Here is a 21,260-nt window from a genome sequence, read left to right on the forward strand (position 1 = left end):
TAAGTGCTAATGTACATTTCTTACATTACTTTATCACCTATATTCTTTTATACTACTAACACAGATTTATGTAATGAATGATTATGTATTGGTGGCATTGTGGGAGTGGGGGGGGGGGGGGTCTTAACGAGCTCCTCATCATATGTGTAATTGTAGTGTGATCTTTTAAAAAGTCCACAAACTGTATCTGTGAGTGGACGTTTCAATGATCAGGTTTTTCTGATATTTGTACACGAAACTGGTGCCTTAATTGTTTCCTGACCACGCTTAGGCTGGCTAGAAGCATTTAGACATCCTATAATCAGTGAAAGATGGGTTATATTGGTGTTTTTGTAGACTTGGGCAATCAGTGTTCAGAGCAGACACTTTCTTAATGTGCAAAATAATCATCTTTATAAATGCAATCTTGCAGCAAAGGAAATCAATGGCTTGTCAGATGAGCCGCTATGCTAAACCTGTTTGGTTTTTTTTTTTATGTATCTCCGTCTTCTTGATACCGGGCTTCGTTAATATTCCAAAGGTAAAAAGTTTGCAAGCTGTAATCTCGAGAGAAGACAAGCGTGACATCTGGTTCACACCTGCGATTTTACGGAGAGAGACCTGCTCCATGTTTAATTCAAGGCTGTGAAAGTTGCATGGAATTAAATTTCCTTGGGTCTCCTGGCTTTTCTTGTGCTTTCTTACAAGTCAGCTTTCTTTCTTTTCCTTTTTCTCTTTCTTTTTCATTCTTTATGTTTCTTTTTCTTTTCCCTCCTTTTTTCTTTTTCTTTTTTCTCCTTTTCTTTTTCTTTCTTTATGTTTCTTTTTCTTTTCCCTCCTTTTTTCTTTTTCTTTTTTCTCCTTTTCTTTTTTTCTCCTTTTCTTTTTTCTCTTTTTTCTCCTTTTCTTTTTTTCTCCTTTTCTTTTTTCTCTTTTCTCTTTCTTTTTTCTCCTTTTCTTTTTTCTCCTTTTCTTTTTCTTTTTTCTCTTTTTTTTTTCTTTTCTTTTCATTTTCTCTTTCTTTCTTTCTTTCTTTCTTTCTTTCTTTCTTTCTTTCTTTCTTTCTTTCTTTCTTTCTTTTTCTTTCTTTCTTTTTCTCTTTCTTTCTCTTTCTTTTTCTTTTTTTTTCTTTTTCTCTTTCTTTTTCTCTTTCTTTTTCTCGTTCTTTTTCTTGTTCTTTTTCTTGTTCTCTTTTTTTCTTTCTCTTTCTTTCTCTCTTTTTCTCTTTTCTTTTTTTTCTCTTTCTTTCTTTCTTTTTTTTTTCTCTTTCTCTTTCTTTAACTCTTTCTCTTTCTTTCTGTACATGCAGTATACTAAGTCATATTTAAGTATATTCAACTACTTGGTTCCTCTCCCCTCCTGCCCCCTCCTGGTTCATGTCCGACAACAAATATTGCACTTTTTGATTAAATAAACTGTTATATGATATTTTGCTTCTTGCAAAGTATATAACATTTTACCATCTTAATATGTGCTATATACTAAAACATAGGGCTGGGTTTTGTCCGGTTAAAAAAATTCTTATATTGGTAAAAATCTTTTAGACGCAGCGAAAAAATAAACTTCCTGAGTGGCTAAAAATAACCAGTCTCAGAGGAACAGTGCAGAGTTATATACTATATATGCAGTGGAATTGAGAACCCCTGTTTGAGTTAGCAGCACCGATGCTGTCAAATCACCAGTTCTCACCAGAGCTAAAGCATTTTGCCCAGTAATAAATAAAAAGTTTTAGCAACACTAGAACTTCAACCAAAGCTAAAAGTCTAGTTCTGAGTGATGAACAAAGAGTTGGTACAGAACTAAAATGTACTGACCGTGGTTTACAACTTTTTTTTTTTATATTAACAGATTGATTGCATCTCAAAATTAACAATTTTAGTGATGTTGTCCTTTAAGTATTAAAATGACGGAGTATTATAATGAAACCATTTACAGTGTCCTCAAACCATACAAGCTCTTCTGGTTTTTGTTTAAGAACTTTTCTCTGCAGTGTTCTTCAGTACTAGTGCCAATAAGTAAAATGAATGCTCCCATGATCAAGCCCTTGTTTTAATTATCCTAAGTTAAAAAAAATATGTATCAAAATAAGGGCACATCAAAGCATACTGATCCACCAAGATCACTCCCTCCTCTGCCCAAGACCCCATCTCACTTTAGCCCCAAAATTCAGAGAAAGTCCTGTGAAATTCAGGAGCCTTTGGAAGTTTTCTATTCGCTTCCATATTCCAAGTTTTCTCTGACGTCCTAGTGGATGCTGGGACTCCGTAAGGACCATGGGGAATAGCGGCTCCGCAGGAGACAGGGCACAAGAATAAAAGCTTTAGGATCAGGTGGTGTGCACAGGCTCCTCCCCCTATGACCCTCCTCCAAGCCTCAGTTAGATTTTTGTGCCCGAACGAGAAGGGTGCAGGCTAGGTGGCTCTCCTGAGCTGCTTAGAATAAAAGTTTATTTTAGGTTTTTTATTTTCAGTGAGTCCTGCTGGCAACAGGCTCACTGCATCGTGGGACTAAGGGGAGAAGAAGCGAACTCACCTGCGTGCAGAGTGGATTGGGCTTCTTAGGCTACTGGACATTAGCTCCAGAGGGACGATCACAGGTTCAGCCTGGATGGGTCCCGGAGCCGCGCCGCCAGCCCCCTTACAGAGCCAGAAGAGCGAAGAGGTCCGGTGAAATCGGCGGCAGAAGACGGTCCTGTCTTCAGACTAAGGTAGCGCACAGCACCGCAGCTGTGCGCCATTGCTCTCAGCACACTTCACACTCCGGTCACTGAGGGTGCAGGGCGCTGGGGGGGGGGAGCGCCCTGAGACGCAATATAAACAGATAATACCTTAGGTTGGCAAAAGAATACATCACATATAGCTCCTGGGCTATATGGATGTATTTTAACCCCTGCCATTTTTACAGAAAAGAGCGGGAGATAAGGACGTCGTGAAGGGGCGGAGCCTATCTCCTCAGCACACAAGCGCCATTTTCCCTCACAGCTCCGCTGGAAGGACGGCTCCCTGACTCTCCCCTGCAGACCTGCTACAGAATCAGGGTAAAAAAGAGAAGGGGGGCACTATTGGCAGCTAATAATAATAAACAGCAGCTATAAGGGAATAACACTTATATAAGGTTATCCCTGTATATATATATAGCGCTTGGTGTGTGCTGGCAGACTCTCCCTCTGTCTCTCCAAAGGGCTAGTGGGGTCCTGTCCTCTATCAGAGCATTCCCGGTGTGTGTGCTGTGTGTCGGTACGTGTGTCGACATGTATGAGGAGGAAAATGATGTGGAGGCGGAGCAATTGCCTGGGTTAGTGATGTCACCCCCTAGGGAGTCGACACCTGACTGGATGATCGTATTTAAAGAATTAAGTGATAATGTCAGCACTTTGCAAAAAAACTGTTGACGACATGAGACAGCCGGCAAATCAATTAGTGCCTGTCCAGGCGTCTCAGACACCGTCAGGGGCCCTAAAACGCCCGTTACCTCAGTGGGTCGACACAGACCCAGACACAGATACTGAGTCTAGTGTCGACGGTGAGGAGACAAACGTAATGTCCAGTAGGGCCACACGTTACATGATCACGGCAATGAAGGAGGCATTGAACATTTCTGACACTACAAGTACCACAAAGAAGGGTATTATGTGGGGTGTGAAAAAACTACCAATAGTTTTTCCTGAGTCAGATGAATTAAATGAGGTGTGTGATAAAGCGTGGGTTTCCCCCGACAAAAAACTGCTAATTTCTAATAAATTATTGGCACTATATCCTTTCCCGTCAGAGGTTAGGACGCGTTGGGAAACACCCCCTAGGGTAGATAAGGCGCTCACACGTTTATCTAAACAAGTAGCGTTACCGTCTCCTGATACGGCCACCCTCAAAGAACCAGCTGATAGAAGGCTGGAAAATATCCTAAAAAGTATATACACACATACTGGTGTTATACTGCGACCAGCAATCGCTTCAGCCTGGATGTGCAGTGCTGGAGTCGCGTGGTCGGATTCCCTGACTGAAAATATTGATACCCTGGATAGGGACAATATATTGTTAACTATAGAGCATTTGAAGGATGCATTACTATATATGCGTGATGCACAGAGGGATATTTGCACCCTGGCATCAAGAGTAAGTGCTATGTCCATTTCTGCCAGAAGAGCGTTATGGACGCGACAGTGGTCAGGGGATGCGGATTCCAAACGACATATGGAAGTATTGCCGTATAAAGGGGAGGAGTTATTTGGGGCTGGTCTATCGGACCTGGTGGCCACGGCAACGGCTGGAAAGTCCACCTTTTTACCCCAGGTCACTTCACATCAGCAGAAAAAGACACCGTCTTTTCAAACTCAGTCCTTTCGTTCCCATAAGTACAAGCGAGCAAAAGGCCACTCTTTTCTGCCCCGGGGCAGAGGAAGAGGAAAAAGACTGCACCATGCAGCCGCTTCCCAGGAGCAGAAGCCCTCCCCTGCTTCTGCCAAGTCTTCAGCATGACGCTGGGGCTTTACAAGCAGACTCAGACATGGTGGGGGCCTGTCTCAAGAATTTCAACGCGCAGTGGGCTCACTCGCAAGTGGACCCCTGGATTCTACAGGTAGTATCGCAGGGGTACAAACTGGAATTCGAGGCGTTTCCCCCTCGCCGGTTCCTGAAGTCTGCTCTACCAAAGTCTCCCTCCGACAGGGAGGCAGTTTTGGAAGCCATTCACAAGCTGTATTCCCAGCAGGTGATAATCAAGGTACCCCTCCTACAACAGGGAAAGGGGTATTATTCCACGCTGTTTGTGGTACCGAAGCCGGACGGCTCGGTGAGACCAATTTTAAATCTGAAATCCTTGAACACTTACATAAAAAGGTTCAAATTCAAGATGGAGTCACTCAGAGCGGTGATAGCGAACCTGGAAGAAGGGGACTATATGGTGTCTCTGGACATCAAAGATGCTTATCTCCACGTCCCAATCTACCCTTCTCACCAAGGGTACCTCAGGTTTGTAGTACAAAACTGTCATTATCAGTTTCAGACGCTGCCGTTTGGGTTGTCCACGGCACCTCGGGTCTTTACCAAGGTAATGGCCGAAATGATGATTCTTCTTCGAAGAAAAGGCATCTTAATTATCCCTTACTTGGACGATCTCCTGATAAGGGCAAGGTCCAGGGAACAGTTAGAAGTCGCAGTAGCACTATCTCAGGTAGTGTTACGTCAGCACGGGTGGATCCTAAATATTCCAAAATCGCAGCTGATTCCAACGACACGTCTACTGTTCCTAGGAATGATTCTGGACACAGTCCAGAAGAAGGTGTTTCTCCCGGAGGAGAAGGCCAGGGAGTTATCCGAGCTAGTCAGGAACCTCCTAAAACCAGGCCAGGTGTCAGTGCATCAGTGCACGAGGGTCCTGGGAAAAATGGTGGCTTCTTACGAAGCGATTCCATTCGGAAGATTCCATGCAAGAACGTTTCAGTGGGATCTACTGGACAAATGGTCCGGATCGCATCTTCAGATGCATCAGCGGATAACCCTGTCGCCAAGGACAAGGGTGTCTCTTCTGTGGTGGCTGCAGAGTGCTCATCTACTAGAGGGCCGCAGATTTGGCATTCAGGATTGGATCCTGGTGACCACGGATGCAAGCCTGAGAGGCTGGGGAGCAGTCACACAGGGAAGAAATTTCCAGGGCTTGTGGTCAAGCATGGAAACATCTCTTCATATAAACATTCTGGAACTAAGGGCCATTTACAATGCCCTAAGTCAAGCGAAACCCCTGCTTCAGGGTCAGGCGGTATTGATCCAATCGGACAACATCACGTCAGTCGCCCACGTAAACAGACAGGGCGACACGAGAAGCAGGAGGGCAATGGCAGAAGCTGCAAGGATTCTTCGCTGGGCGGAAAATCATGTGATAGCACTGTCAGCAGTGTTCATTCCGGGAGTGGACAACTGGGAAGCAGACTTCCTCAGCAGACACGACCTCCACCCGGGAGAGTGGGGACTTCACCCAGAAGTCTTCCACCTGATAGTAAACCGTTGGGAAAAACCAAAGGTGGACATGATGGCGTCCCGTCTAAACAAAAAACTAGACAGATATTGCGCCAGGTCAAGGGACCCTCAGGCAATAGCGGTGGACGCTCTGGTAACGCCGTGGGTGTACCAGTCAGTGTATGTGTTCCCTCCTCTGCCTCTCATACCAAAAGTACTGAGAATCATAAGAAGGAGAGGAGTAAGAACTATACTCGTGGTTCCGGATTGGCCAAGAAGGACTTGGTACCCGGAACTTCAAGAGATGCTCACGGACGAACCGTGGCCTCTACCTCCAAGAAAGGACCTGCTCCAGCAGGGGCCTTGTCTGTTCCAAGACTTACCGCGGCTGCGTTTGACGGCATGGCGGTTGAACGCCGGATCCTGAAGGAAAAAGGCATTCCAGATGAAGTCATCCCTACCCTGGTCAAGGCCAGGAAGGACGTAACCGCAAAACATTATCACCGCATTTGGCGAAAATATGTTGCGTGGTGTGAGGCCAAGAAGGCCCCTACAGAGGAATTTCAACTGGGTCGTTTCCTCCATTTCCTGCAAACAGGACTATCTATGGGCCTAAAATTAGGGTCCATTAAGGTTCAAATTTCGGTCCTGTCGATTTTCTTCCAGAACACCACTGTGGACTTAAAATATCTCACATGGAAGGTGACGATGCTGTTAGCCCTGGCTTCAGCCAGGCGTGTGTCAGAATTGGCGGCTTTATCATATAAAAGCCCTTACTTAATTTTTCATTCTGACAGGGCAGAATTGAGGACTCGTCCTCAATTTCTACCTAAGGTGGTTTCTGCATTTCACATGAACCAACTTATTGTGGTACCTGCGGCTACTAGGGACTTGGAGGACTCTAAGTTGCTTGACGTTGTCAGGGCCCTGAAAATATATGTTTCCAGGACGGCTGGAGTCAGAAAATCTGACTCACTGTTTATCCTGTATGCACCCAACAAACTGGGTGCTCCTGCTTCTAAGCAGACGATTGCTCGTTGGATTTGTAGTACAATTCAGCTTGCACGTTCTGTGGCAGGCCTGCCACAGCCAAAATCGGTAAAAGCCCATTCCACAAGGAAAGTGGGCTCATCTTGGGCGGCTGCCCGAGGGGTCTCGGCTTTACAACTTTGCCGAGCAGCTACTTGGTCAGGGGCAAACACGTTTGCTAAATTCTACAAATTTGATACCCTGGCTGAGGAGGACCTGGAGTTCTCTCATTCGGTGCTGCAGAGTCATCCGCACTCTCCCGCCCGTTTGTGAGCTTTGGTATAATCCCCATGGTCCTTACGGAGTCCCAGCATCCACTAGGACGTCGGAGAAAATAAGAATTTACTTACCGATAAATCTATTTCTCGTAGTCCGTAGTGGATGCTGGGCGCCCATCCCAAGTGCGGATTGTCTGCAATACTTGTATATAGTTATTGTTACAAAAATTCGGGTTATTATTGTTGTGAGCCATCTTTTCAGAGGCTCCCTTTCGTTTTATCATACTGTTAACTGGGTTCAGATCACGAGTTGTACGGTGTGATTGGTGTGGCTGGTATGAGTCTTACCCGGGATTCAATATCCTTCCTTATTATGTACGCTCGTCCGGGCACAGTATCCTAACTGAGGCTTGGAGGAGGGTCATAGGGGGAGGAGCCAGTGCACACCACCTGATCCTAAAGCTTTTATTCTTGTGCCCTGTCTCCTGCGGAGCCGCTATTCCCCATGGTCCTTACGGAGTCCCAGCATCCACTACGGACTACGAGAAATAGATTTATCGGTAAGTAAAATCTTATTATTTGCTGCAGTGTTGGACTGGGGCAGGAAGGGACCACCGGGGAATGCACTGACAGAGGCCTATTCTTAGGGGTGTGGACAGCCTCCACAGAGTCTTAAATTACACCATATTCCTGTGCAGTATAATATAACATTATACTGCACTGGACTATGGTTCCAGACATTGCACTGTGATTAGGTTCTAGGCTGTGCACTATTCCCTAGAGGAGGATGGTAGGCCCTTGGGTAGTGGGGCGCACCGGGGGTTTTCCGTGCACCTGTGGGCCATGCTCCAAACTTCAAATGTCTATAGAATAATGTGGCTGGGCAGGCAAGTATGCCTCCCATCTCTGGTCAATTTGGGTGCGTGTATTTATAAAGAATTCTGTCTTTAAAATTGGATTGTTTCCCTCGTGTGACATTTTACTGGCTAATGAATCAAAGTAATCGGTAAATATGAGCGCGTACGGTTTTAATGCAGTCTTTTGAAATGTATTTAATAATCTACTAACCGCTTTAAAATGACTTGCCGTCTTTAAATAGAAGACAAATAAATGGGGAATAATAGATTTGGGAGTGAGTGAAATAATCACCCAGCGGTTTATTATAGCTGAGAACGTTGCTGTTTGTTTGGAATGATTTAGACTTTGCTGTTTATGTTGGAGTGTAGCAATTGGTGTTGTCTTGGAAATTCTATTAAATTTATACTTCCATTTATCCAAAATGATTTTCAGGACTTCATTTCATGGTAAATCATATGGCTGTTAGCAACAAAACAAAGCAATTTCTTAGCGTCTATATTCTAAGCCTTAGCTCGGTCAGCTGGCTATTTTCATACAGTAATAGATACAGAACACAGTAATAATGCTCTGTTAAACAAGCCTCGACCTCTGTTCTCCTATTCCTCCCTTTCCCGTTCATCAAGAGGTCTAAATGAAGGTGACAGTCTGTGTGGGCTGTTTACAAATGGGACCCATATGGCGGCTCTTGAATAATCCTTAGACTGATGTGTGTGGGTGTTTGTATTGTAAGTTTGCATTACAGGGATTCATACCTCCTATGTTTGTTTAATACCCAGTCTTGCTTTATTATTGTGAAGTGCTGTGTTTTCTGTCACTGGAGTGGCCCCCCGCTCTGCCATCTCTTGCTTGCACTCAGGGTCAGACTGGCCCACAGGGGAACCAGTGAAACCACCGGTAGGCCCCACTGCCTGAGGGCCCTCCTCCTCCTCTAAGGATCAGGTTCTAGATTGTGCACTTGTATTATACATGGTAGATATGTTGCATTACACTGCACTAAACTATTGTGTATTTCAAGCCTCTGTGGAGGCTGGCCACACCCCCTTTGTAGGCTGGCCCCACCCCTAAGTATGGGCCCCTATTACTGCATTCCCCCGGTGGGCCCTTCATACCCCAGTCCGACACTGCTTGCACTGGTGATCTCTGCTGGGAGGGCTCAATTATGGGCCACATGGGCCTGAGGCAGAGATGCTGTACTAGTACGGTGTGATTGTGGGCAGTGCCACGTGGCTGTGTACACGCTCTCCACGGCTTCACTAAGGGGGTCATTCCGAGTTGATTGCTCGCTGCTGATTTTTGCAGCGCAGCGATCAGGTGAAAAAACTGCATTTCTGCGCATGCGTATGCCCCGCAATGTGCACGTGCGACGTACGGGTACAAACCTCTGTGGTTCTGCTCAGGTTCTAGCAAAGTTTTCTTTCGCACTGGCGGCCGCTAGAAGATTGACAGGAAGGGGGCGTTACTGGGTGTCAACTGACCGTTTTCAGGGAGTGTTTGCAAAAACGCAGGCGTGCCTGAAAAAACGCAGGCGTGGCTGAGCGGATGTATGACGTTAAATCCGGACAGGAATAGGCTGAAGTGATCGCAAATGCTGAGTAGGTTCAGAGCTACTCTGAAACTGCACAAACTGTTTTTGCAGAGCTCGGATGCACAAGCGTTCGCACTTCTGCTAAGCTAAAATACACTCCCCAGTGGGCGGTGGCATAGTGTTCGCATGGCTGCTAAAAACTGCTAGCGAGCGATCAACTCAGAATGACCCCCTAAATACAGAAAAATAGAAATTTTTCATCATTTTGTGAGAAACCTAGAATACATTTTTAATGCTTATGATGATGGGCCTATTTTTATGTGAAGGATCAGAACTGTAGCTCCTTCCGCCCCATTGTTAATTTGGACCTGTCTATTAGAGAGCTGTAAGGGAGGAGATATCAATGCACCTGATCCATGTGTGCGCAGGCAACACTTCTTACCTGCCCACGAGACGCCGCCAATAAAAGTTATTGCCCCACATTTATTGTTTGTTTATTCAAAGTATTTAAGGGGCGATAAGGGGCGCTGACGTCACTATTGCCAGCACCCTCCTGTCACTACAGCCAGCACCCTCCTGTCACTACAGCCAGCACCCTCCTGTCACTACACCCTCCTGTCACTTCAACCAGCACCCTCCTGTCACTCCAGCCAGCACCCTCCTGTCACTCCAGCCAGCACCCTCCTGTCACTCCAGCCAGCACCCTCCTGTCACTCCAGCCAGCACCCTCCTGTCACTCCAGCCAGCACCCTCCTGTCACTCCAGCCAGCACCCTCCTGTCACTCCAGCCAGCACCCTCCTGTCACTCCAGCCAGCACCCTCCTGTCACTTCAGCCAGCACCCTCCTGTCACTTCAACCAGCACCCTCCTGTCACTACAGCCAGCACCCTCCTGTCACTTCAGCCAGCACCCTCCTGTCACTACAGCCAGCACCCTCCTGTCACTACAGCCAGCACCCTCCTGTCACTTCAACCAGCACCCTCCTGTCACTTCAACCAGCACCCTCCTGTCACTACAGCCAGCACCCTCCTGTCACTACAGCCAGCACCCTCCTGTCACTACAGCCAGCACCCTCCTGTCACTACAGCCAGCACCCTCCTGTCACTTCAACCAGCACCCTCCTGTCACTTCAGCCAGCACCCTCCTGTCACTACAGCCAGCACCCTCCTGTCACTACAGCCAGCACCCTCCTGTCACTACAGCCAGCACCCTCCTGTCACTTCAACCAGCACCCTCCTGTCACTTCAACCAGCACCCTCCTGTCACTTCAGCCAGCACCCTCCTGTCACTTCAGCCAGCACCCTCCTGTCACTTCAACCAGCACCCTCCTGTCACTTCAGCCAGCACCCTCCTGTCACTTCAGCCAGCACCCTCCTGTCACTTCAGCCAGCACCCTCCTGTCACTTCAGCCAGCACCCTCCTGTCACTTCAGCCAGCACCCTCCTGTCACTACAGCCCTCCTGTCACTACAGCCAGCACCCTCCTGTCACTACAGCCAGCACCCTCCTGTCACTACAGCCAGCACCCTCCTGTCACTTCAGCCAGCACCCTCCTGTCACTACAGCCAGCACCCTCCTGTCACTTCAGCCAGCACCCTCCTGTCACTTCAGCCAGCACCCTCCTGTCACTTCAGCCAGCACCCTCCTGTCACTTCAGCCAGCACCCTCCTGTCACTTCAGCCAGCACCCTCCTGTCACTTCAGCCAGCACCCTCCTGTCACTTCAGCCAGCACCCTCCTGTCACTTCAGCCAGCACCCTCCTGTCACTTCAGCCAGCACCCTCCTGTCACTTCAGCCAGCACCCTCCTGTCACTTCAGCCAGCACCCTCCTGTCACTTCAGCCAGCACCCTCATGTGTCACTTCAGCCAGCACCCTCATGTGTCACTTCAGCTTCCCCCAATTCATGCTATTGCAGCAGCCTCTTATGTGTCCTCTGTTTGCTGGTGGATGGCTCATCTCTAGTATCTGTCTCCCTCAGTTCTAAGTCCATGTAGTGCTGCTGCGTGTTTTTCTGGAGAGCAGTGGTTACCGGATCTGCTGTGGTCATGTGACTGTGTGTTAGGAGCCACATTTGAAGAAAGAAAGAGCCGAATGTGGCTCAAGAGCCACAGGTTGGCCACCGCTGGCTTAGTAAATAGACCCCAAAGTTCTCTGCCACAAAAAACATATGTCAGCGCTATTCCCTGCAGTGTTTTCGTGGGTACGAGTATGTGCTGCGCTATGCCACACTTATGGCACCGCCGACTCTTGGATTTTTTTTTGGCTGCGACCAAAAATCTGCAAATCAGGCTATAATGGGGTGGGGGGGGGAGAGTTTGGGTGCAGTTGCCTGCGCTTTCACACCACAGCACTGTCACCTTGCCCCCCTTCACAGGGAATAGGATTTACGCCAAAGATTGGCCTTAACCTTTTATAGTACATTTTTTGAGTGTGGGAGGAGATAGGAGCGCACACAAGAAACCCACCTAAACAGAGAGAACATATACACTCCACACAGATAGAGCTCTTGTCACCGTAGAACCCATAGCCCCAACAGTAAGAGCCTGCAGTGATAAACATTGTCCAAAATCTCCTCTCCCCCCATATTGGCAAAGCTTCATCATCAGCCACCAACTATTATGACCTTGGCGTTGGTTCTGAGTGCTGGAAGGTCTTATTGCAGTGAATTACTGTACACGTGTAAATAAAAGACTTCCCAGCTATAGACTGCATTAAGTAAAATGGAATCTCTAAGATGTGGTGATATATCTTATCTCTCTCTTTTTGCAGAGTAAATAGTTGGCTGCACCACGGACTCTGTCAGACACCTCATTTTTGTTAATAAATGATGTCCTTAAAGTGTGACAAATTATGCGCACTGGTATATCGAACGGTTGGATTTGTTCTCTCCGCTGTTTGATTCTGATAAATTAAAATGCATTAACCAGTTCATCGGATTCAGATTTATTTATTTATTTCTTTGTTGTTACAGGCTGGAATTTGGGAATGTTTTCATTAATATACAGTGTATGGTACAGACGAGGGCATGCGTCTATAAATAGGGAATATGTGCCTACTGCATATACAGGTTGAGTATCCCATATCCAAATATTCCGAAATACGGAATATTCCGAAATACAGACTTTTTTTGAGTGATAGTGAGATAGTGAAACCTTTGTTTTCTTATCGCTCAATGTACTCAAACTTTGTTTAATACACAAAGTTATTAAAAATATTGTATTAAATGACTTTCAGGCTGTGTGTATAAGGTGTATATGAAAGACAAATGAATTGTGTGTATGTACACACACTTTCTTTAATGCACAAAGTTATAAAAAAATATTGGCTTAAAATTGCCTTCAGGCTGGGTGTATAAGGTGTATTTGTAACATAAATGCATTCTGTGCTTATATTTAGGTCTCATCACCATGATATCTCAGTATGGTATGCAATTATTCCAAAATACGGAAAAATCCGATATCCAAAATTCCTATGGTCCCAAGCATTTTGGATAAGGGATACTCAACCTGTACTATAATGCTATAGATACTGCCACTATAACCGTAAAAAACGAAGTCATTAAAAAATAAGTAAATAAATGAAATGGTTAGTGGTTGCAGATATTTGCCTCCTCTGCCAGAATGTGCCGGCGGTTGCCGAATTTCGGGGATTCTAATTCAGACACCCGGGAAAGTAGGTCAGCATCCCTCATGCCCAGTGACGTGGGTGGTCCAGTAGTTCAATGATGAACGCAATTCATGGAGAATCGAGGCGTTGTAATGCCACATCCTACTGCGGAGTGGCACTAGTCAGGGCGTGGTTCATTTGGGGCGGGGTCATCAAGCTCCCCCTCCCGAAACTCACACACAGAGCTCACACATGGACCCTCCTCAGAGACTTGGCAAATATGGTTTAATGCTACAATAAAACATCACTTTTATACAGTGCGAGCAAGTTTTCAGAGTCCTCCATCTCTCTAGAATACCCCCTTATAGTGAAAGCATTGCCAATGTCGCTCATAATTACATTTGGAAGACATTATGAAAGTTGTGATGGCGGGGATAGTTAAAGGTCCACAGCTACTTAAAGGGCACAGTCATAGGAATTGCAGATTCTGCTACAGCCACCTGCTCACCAATCTGCAGCATCGTCAATGCAGGCAAGCGGGTTAATTGTGCGGAATACTAGGAAGTTATTGGTCTGAGCAGTCACTGTCCTTAGCCATGACCCTGCTCTGATGCTGCCCAAGTTCCGCACAATTGCCACTGTTGGGATCCCAAATACGGCCTACTGGGATGCAGTCAATTTACCTCCAATCAAAATCCCGATGGTCAAAATACAGACACGGACAAAATACCGACATTTAAAATACAGACAAGGTCAAAATACCGACATGTAAAATGCCGACATGAGTTTTTCATGATTTTTTTCATTGAAACCGACTTGTTCATACTTTACCATCTCAGTGGACCTGGAGGGAGAATATAATAGTGTGCCGAGTGCAGCAGTACACTTATATGGTGTCCATGTCGACCTGTGTCGACATACACACAGAAAATCAATGAAATACGCATCTGTATTTTGACCTTGTCTGTATTTTGTCCTTGACGGCATTTTGACCTTGTCGGTCAATTGCTGTCGTGATTTTGACCTTGTCGGTCAATTGCTGTCGGGATTTCGACCGTCGGTCAATTGCTGTCGGGATTTCGACCGTCGGGATGTTGATTGAAGGTATTTCATACCGATCCCGGCCTACTCTTGCACAAATGAAATTCTTTGAGTTCCTTGTTATCTTTCTCACTCAGAATGTTTTCCGTACTGTATAGTATATGTGAAATTTTGCATTTCACAAATTTATGAATAGAGTTGGAACCAATGAAGGCCAGTTCATTCAGATGGGATCAGTATGAGATATCGGCGGTCAGGAGACTGCTTCCCATTCAGATTGATCATATATGTCTGCACTGTGAGTGCTGATGTCAGAACTTCAGTTTTCAATAGTGAAACTTGTGTATTAGAAGGAGTATAATGTAGGTGGGAAGTTTACACGCATGAAACTTATACATGTACGTTAATACTCAGTCTTGTTTTATTTCTGTACTTGTTATTCCCATATGTAACATTTTCAATATTGCAGACAGCATGTAATGCATTGATCTGTGTAGGACCATTTTTTTTTAAACAAAGGAATTGCAGTGTTTTCTCTCTAAAGAAATATCATCAAAACATCTTAAACTAAAGTCGTTGTCTTTTGTATTTGCAGATGCAGATTTATTCCTACAATCCCGACGACTTTGACAGTTTCGGGGCAGCCATTATGGATAAGAGGCTGATTGCTGCAATGTCGGTCTTTTTTCAGGTAAATTGCCAATATCATACTTCTGTAATGAAATCCTTTGTTAGGGTAACCATTAGTTCACTATACTACCTAAATGGACTTTTTTATTCCGTTAACATTATCTTGTGAAGTGCGCCTGGTTTGGGGGACTCACAAAGGAACCTGATTTAGTTTTACAGAACATACTGATTGCAAAGCCACGAAGAGGTGGAGAGAACGATTTCTTTGCACAAAGAATGCTATTTCTAGACACACTTTGTGTTGGAGTATAACAACAGAGATTGGCTAAGTATTACTTGAGAAGCTATATCGGATGGACAGTTGATGATGCTGTATCTTAATGGGCACTGTTGTCTCTTTGTTGTCTTCTGCATTCTTCTTAATGCTCCATGATATGAGATTGCCATGTACTGGTCACTGTAAAATGTATTTTGCAGTCTTTACCTGTGGGTTTGATACTAGAACAATACATATTCTGCAATCCTTTGCTCATTGTAAGACCTTTAAACACGGAGTGGTGGGATATGTAATATAGACAGTCCTGGTGTCCCCTCACTCTCGTGATTTATAGAAGACATTAGTGAGACTAAATCAAGCAGTATGAGGCCGGTTCATACAGGCTGCTGCCATATTTTATTTCTCTGCTTTCTCTCCTGTAATGAGATGATAAAGGGCACCTACAGATTTTACAGATTGGTAATGAACCCATTATCTCTTGGCATTAATGGAATTTGACGATAATTAACACACGTATCACTTTTTAGATAAAACATCTACAAAATGGTGCAATTCCATTCTGTGTCCCACATCCTTGAAGCATCATGTAGATCTGCTGTTTGTGTGGGCTGGCAGTGGACATGTGATCATTGAGTGCCAATGTACTGAGAGCTGGCGGCTTGATGATGTCACAGGATGTTCATCAGGAGCAGACTGGGCATGCTCCTGCCAGTATATGGGCTGTTCACGCAATACCCTGAATTGTCATAGCTGCCCAGATAATGGATATTTCAATGCCGGCATGGCAAAAGTGAATGTAGATCAAATTCTCCATCTGTTCTGTAAATGTAAACACATGTTATATCATGTGTAGTCTACTCAGATTTCTGGTTCATGGACTTTATGAAGCTGTAAACATGCCCATTAAAGTGCCCACGTTACCTAGTTCTTCAGTGGCATGTAGTGAATAGATAGTCTGCATTATCATGAATTAAATATCCGCCCACACAATGGCCATTACCACTGTCTGTAGGTGACCAACAGTATAGCGATTGCTACAGTCTATATTCATTGGGGGGTATTCAATTGTTTGAATTGTCAGTTGGGTGTCTTTTTTTTCCTATCTAATAGACAGAAAAAAAACCATACACCCTACCGACTTCTCAAACATTTGAATTCCTCCCATTGACCGTACATAGAATGGGATAATTTGATATATTGTCAGGCCCATGTGAGTTCCTCCATACCAGCCCCCCACCGTCCCCTTTCTCTGGGATTAATATAATAGTACTCTCATACAATGCTACTGTCATATGAAAGTAAATATGCTCTGACAACACAAAAAAAGCCATTTGTTGGTCCAATGCCTAGACTGAATTGAAAAGTATTGCAATTACCTTTCCTTGTTGACATCAAAACAATAAGAAATGTTTATATGTACAATCAGGTTTGTGCTGTATTAAAATGATCCTACCTGATACAACATTATGGCTGATGGGCAGTTTATATCCTAGCGGTTATAACTGATTTAGTAGGCACGTTCCCTGCTTGGTTTTGGGCTGGAGCCCAGAATTTTGTAATAACACTGAACTCTCCCTCGTACAAGGTTCCGCACAACTGACTCTTCTGTTTGCTTGAGCGCTGTGTGATTGCGCGTCACTGGTGTGCTCACACATAATAGTGTACGTCTCATATATGCCGCCTTCCTCTGCTGCTGGGGAATTTTAGGTAGAACATAACTTGTCCAGCTGTGGTCAGTAACCCTGGGATGTGCTAAATGTAATGTTTGTGCTTCTAGACGATACATTTTAATATGTTGTCATTTTATTTAGCAACTTTTTATTGATTGCTGTCTACTAGGTGGATAGTACAGTATATTACCACGGGGACCTATTGGAGAGTGGACCTCTATGCAGCCATTTTGACGACAATCAGTCTGTCGCCAGTGAATTTTCTGACGGGAGAATGCTGACGATATTATGCTGACGCTGTTGTAATGCTAGTTTAAGCATTTTAACGCTTCGGCATTATAATGTTAAACGTGATTCTTTGCCGTTATGCTTAAAGTTATCTTGCAGACATGGTTAAAATGCTTCAACTAGTGCAGGCCTGGCCAACCTGTGGCTCTCCAGCTGTTGTAAAACTACAAGTCCCATCATGCTTTGCCACTGTTTTGCTAATAAGGAATGCTATAACTGTGTCAGGGCATGCTGGGATGTGTAGTTTCAAAACATCTGGAGAGCCACAGGTTGGCCAGGCCTGAACTAGTGTTACAGTTGTGTCTGCATATTGCCACCAACATTTGTTAGTCAGGAATATTGATTGTCAACAAAAAGTATTTATTTCGAATGGACAGCTTAAAAAAATAAAAGGACAATACATAATAAGCCCCGCTGGCCATAGGTACAGTAGGAGCTACTGAGCGATAATTAGTATTAACTGTGATCTATGAGCCATATCTATATCATAACGCAATACCATTCAGTGAATTAGGGGATGGCTAAAACGCTGAATGAGTGACACAATTTAACATAACGGATGTGGAGCACTTGGCTATGATATAATTATGCACTACACTCCCAGTCTGAGAGGTGGTGGTTCACTTCCCCGATCCCGGCTTTGGTGGTATGAAGCAGTGTGTGTGACGACACAACTAAGCACCACACTCCCAGTCTGAGAGGTGGTAGTTCACTTCCCTGTTTAGCGCCCAAGGGGGTGGGACAGTAGGTAGCCTATAGCACTCCCAAATCTTGCACCAGCACTAAACACGTGATATGCTGATGTTTTAATTCCGCTATAGGGATATGCAGTGTGAAAACCTTAATGAGGATAAAGTACGTCTTTAGGCATTACAAATGTGATTTAACAAGCATGGCTTGGTGATAATTTTTTTGAGAACGCTCCTCCTACAATTCAGGTTTTACATGTGATGAATACAAGTCACAATACACATTGTATTTGGATAGCCGTAGGCTTCAAAACAGGACTTGTCCCCCACCCTCCCCGAGACAGAAAGCATTATAAAATACTTTGAAAACCCCTTTAGCATGTGTAAGGTGACTGCAGGGCCCCTATTGTGCCGTAAGGTTTGAGTTAAGATAATCATATTATTTATTTTATTTCTCTAACGTCCTAGTGGATGCTGGGACTCCGTCAGGACCATGGGGAATAGCGGGCTCCGCAGGAGACAGGGCACATCTAAATAAAGCTTTTAGGATCACATGGTGCGTACTGGCTCCTCCCCCTATGACCCTCCTCCAAGCCTCAGTTAGGTTTTTGTGCCCGTCCGAGAAGGGTGCAATCTAGGTGGCTCTCCTAAAGAGCTGCTTAGAAAAAGTTTTTTTAGGTTTAAATCTCAGTGAATCCTGCTGGCAACAGGATCACTGCATCGAGGGACTTAGGGGAGAGATTTCCAACTCACCTGCGTGCAGGATGGATTGGAGTCTTAGGCTACTGGACACTTAGCTCCAGAGGGAGTCGGAACACAGGTCCTCCTGGGGTTCGTCCCGGAGCCGCGCCGCCGATCCCCCTTACAGACGCTGAAGACGGAGGTCCGGAAAGCAGGCGGCAGAAGACTCCTCAGTCTTCATGAAGGTAGCGCACAGCACTGCAGCTGTGCGCCATTGTTGCTACACGTCTCACTGATTCAGTCACGGAGGGTGCAGGGCGCTGCTGGGGGCGCCCTGGGCAGCAATATTAAATACCTTTAGTGGCAAAATAAATACATCACATATAGCCATTAAGGCTATATGTATGTATTTAACCCAGGCCAGTTTTCTTAAAACCCGGGAGAAAAGCCCGCCGAAAAAGGGGCGGAGCTTATTCTCCTCAGCACTCAGCGCCATTTTCCTGCTCAGCTCCGCTGGTGAGGAAGGCTCCCAGGACTCTCCCCTGCACTGCACTACAGAAACAGGGTAACAAAGAGAAGGGGGGCATAATTTGGCGATATTGATATATTAAAAGCGCTTATATCAAAAACAACACCTTCTAGGGTTGTTTCTATACATTTATAGCGCTTTTGGTGTGTGCTGGCAAACTCTCCCTCTGTTTCCCCAAAGGGCTAAGAGGGTCCTGTCTTCGATTAGAGCATTCCCTGTGTGGCTGCTGTGTGTCGGTACGTGTGTGTCGACATGTATGAGGACGATGTTGGTGTGGAGGCAGAGCAATTGCCGGTAATGGTGATGTCACCCCCTAGGGAGTCGACACCGGAATGGATGGCTTTAGTTATGGAATTACGTGATAATGTTAGCACATTACAAAAGTCAGTTGACGAAATGAGACGGCCGGAAAACCAGTTAGTACCGGCTCAGGCGTCTCAGACACCGTCAGGGGCTGTAAAACGTCCCTTACCTCAGTCAGTCGACACGGGTACCGACACAGATGAATCTAGTGTCGACGGTGAAGAAACAAACGTATTTTCCAATAGGGCCACACGTTATATGATCACGGCAATGAAGGAGGCTTTGCAGATCTCTGATACTGCTGGTACCTCAAAAAGGGGTATTATGTGGGGGGTGAAAAAACTACCTGTAGCTTTTCCAGAATCAGAGGAATTGAATGACGTGTGTGACGAAGCGTGGGTTAACCCAGATAGAAAACTGCTAATTTCCAAGAAGTTATTGGCATTATACCCTTTCCCACCAGAGTTTAGGGCGCGCTGGGAAACACCCCCTAGGGTGGATAAGGCGCTCACACGTTTATCAAAGCAAGTGGCGTTGCCGTCTCCTGATACGGCCGCCCTCAAGGATCCAGCAGATAGGAGGCTGGAAACTACACTGAAGAGTATATACACACATACTGGTGTTATACTGCGACCGGCAGTAGCCTCAGCCTGGATGTGCAGTGCTGGGGTAGTGTGGTTGGATTCTCTGACTGAAAATATTGATACCCTGGATAGGGACAGTATTTTATTGACTCTAGAGCAATTAAAGGATGCTTTTCTTTATATGCGAGATGCTCAGAGGGATATTTGTACTCTAGCATCAAGAGTAAGCGCGATGTCCATATCTGCCAGAAGAAGTTTATGGACACGACAGTGGTCAGGTGATGCGGATTCCAAAAGGCATATGGAAGTATTGCCATATAAAGGAGAGGAATTATTTGGGGTCGGTCTTTCGGACCTGGTGGCCACGGCAACTGCCGGCAAATCCACTTTTTTACCTCAGACCCCCTCCCAACAGAAAAAGACACCGTCTTTTCAGCCGCAGTCCTTTCGCTCCTCTAAAAAAAAAGCGACCAAAAGGACAGTCTTATCTGCCGCGAGGCAGAGGAAAGGGTAAGAGAGGGCAGCAAGCAGCCCCTGCCCAGGACCAGAAGCCCGCCCCGGGTTCTACAAAGCCATCAGCATGACGCTGGGGCTTTACAAGCGGACTCAGGAGCGGTGGGGGGTCGACTCAAGATTTTCAGCAATCAGTGGGCTCGCTCACAAGTGGACCAGTGGATCCTGCAGATAATATCTCAGGGTTACATGTTGGAGTTCGAAAGGTCTCCCCCTCGCCGGTTCCTAAAGTCTGCTTTACCAACGTCTCCCTCAGAAAGGACGTCGGTTTTGGAAGCCATTCACAAGCTGTATTCTCAGCAGGTGATAGTCAAGGTACCCCTCCTACAACAGGGAAAGGGGTATTATTCCACACTATTTGTGGTACCGAAGCCGGACGGTTCGGTAAGACCTATTCTAAACCTGAAATCCTTGAACCTGTACATACAGAAATTCAAGTTCAAGATGGAGTCACTCAGAGCAGTGATAGCGAATCTGGAAGAAGGGGACTTCATGGTGTCCCTGGACATAAAGGATGCTTATCTGCATGTCCCAATTTACCCCTCACACCAAGGGTATCTCAGGTTCGTGATACAAGACTGTCATTATCAGTTTCAAACGCTGCCGTTTGGTTTGTCCACGGCCCCTCGGGTCTTTACCAAGGTAATGACCGAAATGATGGTTCTTCTACGAAGAAAAGGCGTATTAATTATCCCTTACTTGGACGATCTCCTGATAAGGGCAAAGTCCAGAGAACAGCTGGAAGTCGGTGTAGCACTAACCCAGGTAGTGCTTCAGCAACACGGGTGGATTCTGAATCTTCCAAAATCTCAATTGACCCCGACAACTCGTCTGCTGTTCCTGGGAATGATTCTGGACACGGTTCAGAAAAAGGTGTTTCTCCCGGAGG

The 21,260-nt window shown here is 45.6% G+C and overlaps 1 protein-coding gene across 4 annotated transcripts in view; it reads left to right on the forward strand.

The window, feature by feature from the left end:
- The window catches only part of PTPRG (protein tyrosine phosphatase receptor type G), a 733,410-nt gene that overhangs the window by 410,192 nt on the left and 301,958 nt on the right, over positions 1-21,260 (forward strand). For all 4 annotated transcript variants that reach the window (XM_063940902.1, XM_063940899.1, XM_063940900.1 and 1 more), the window contains one exon: positions 14,803-14,898. In XM_063940902.1, the coding sequence (XP_063796972.1) occupies positions 14,803-14,898 (96 nt within the window). The remainder of the gene's footprint in view (positions 1-14,802; positions 14,899-21,260) is intronic.

Source organism: Pseudophryne corroboree, chromosome 9, assembly GCF_028390025.1.
Source record: "Pseudophryne corroboree isolate aPseCor3 chromosome 9, aPseCor3.hap2, whole genome shotgun sequence".
Lineage (NCBI taxonomy): Eukaryota > Metazoa > Chordata > Amphibia > Anura > Myobatrachidae > Pseudophryne > Pseudophryne corroboree.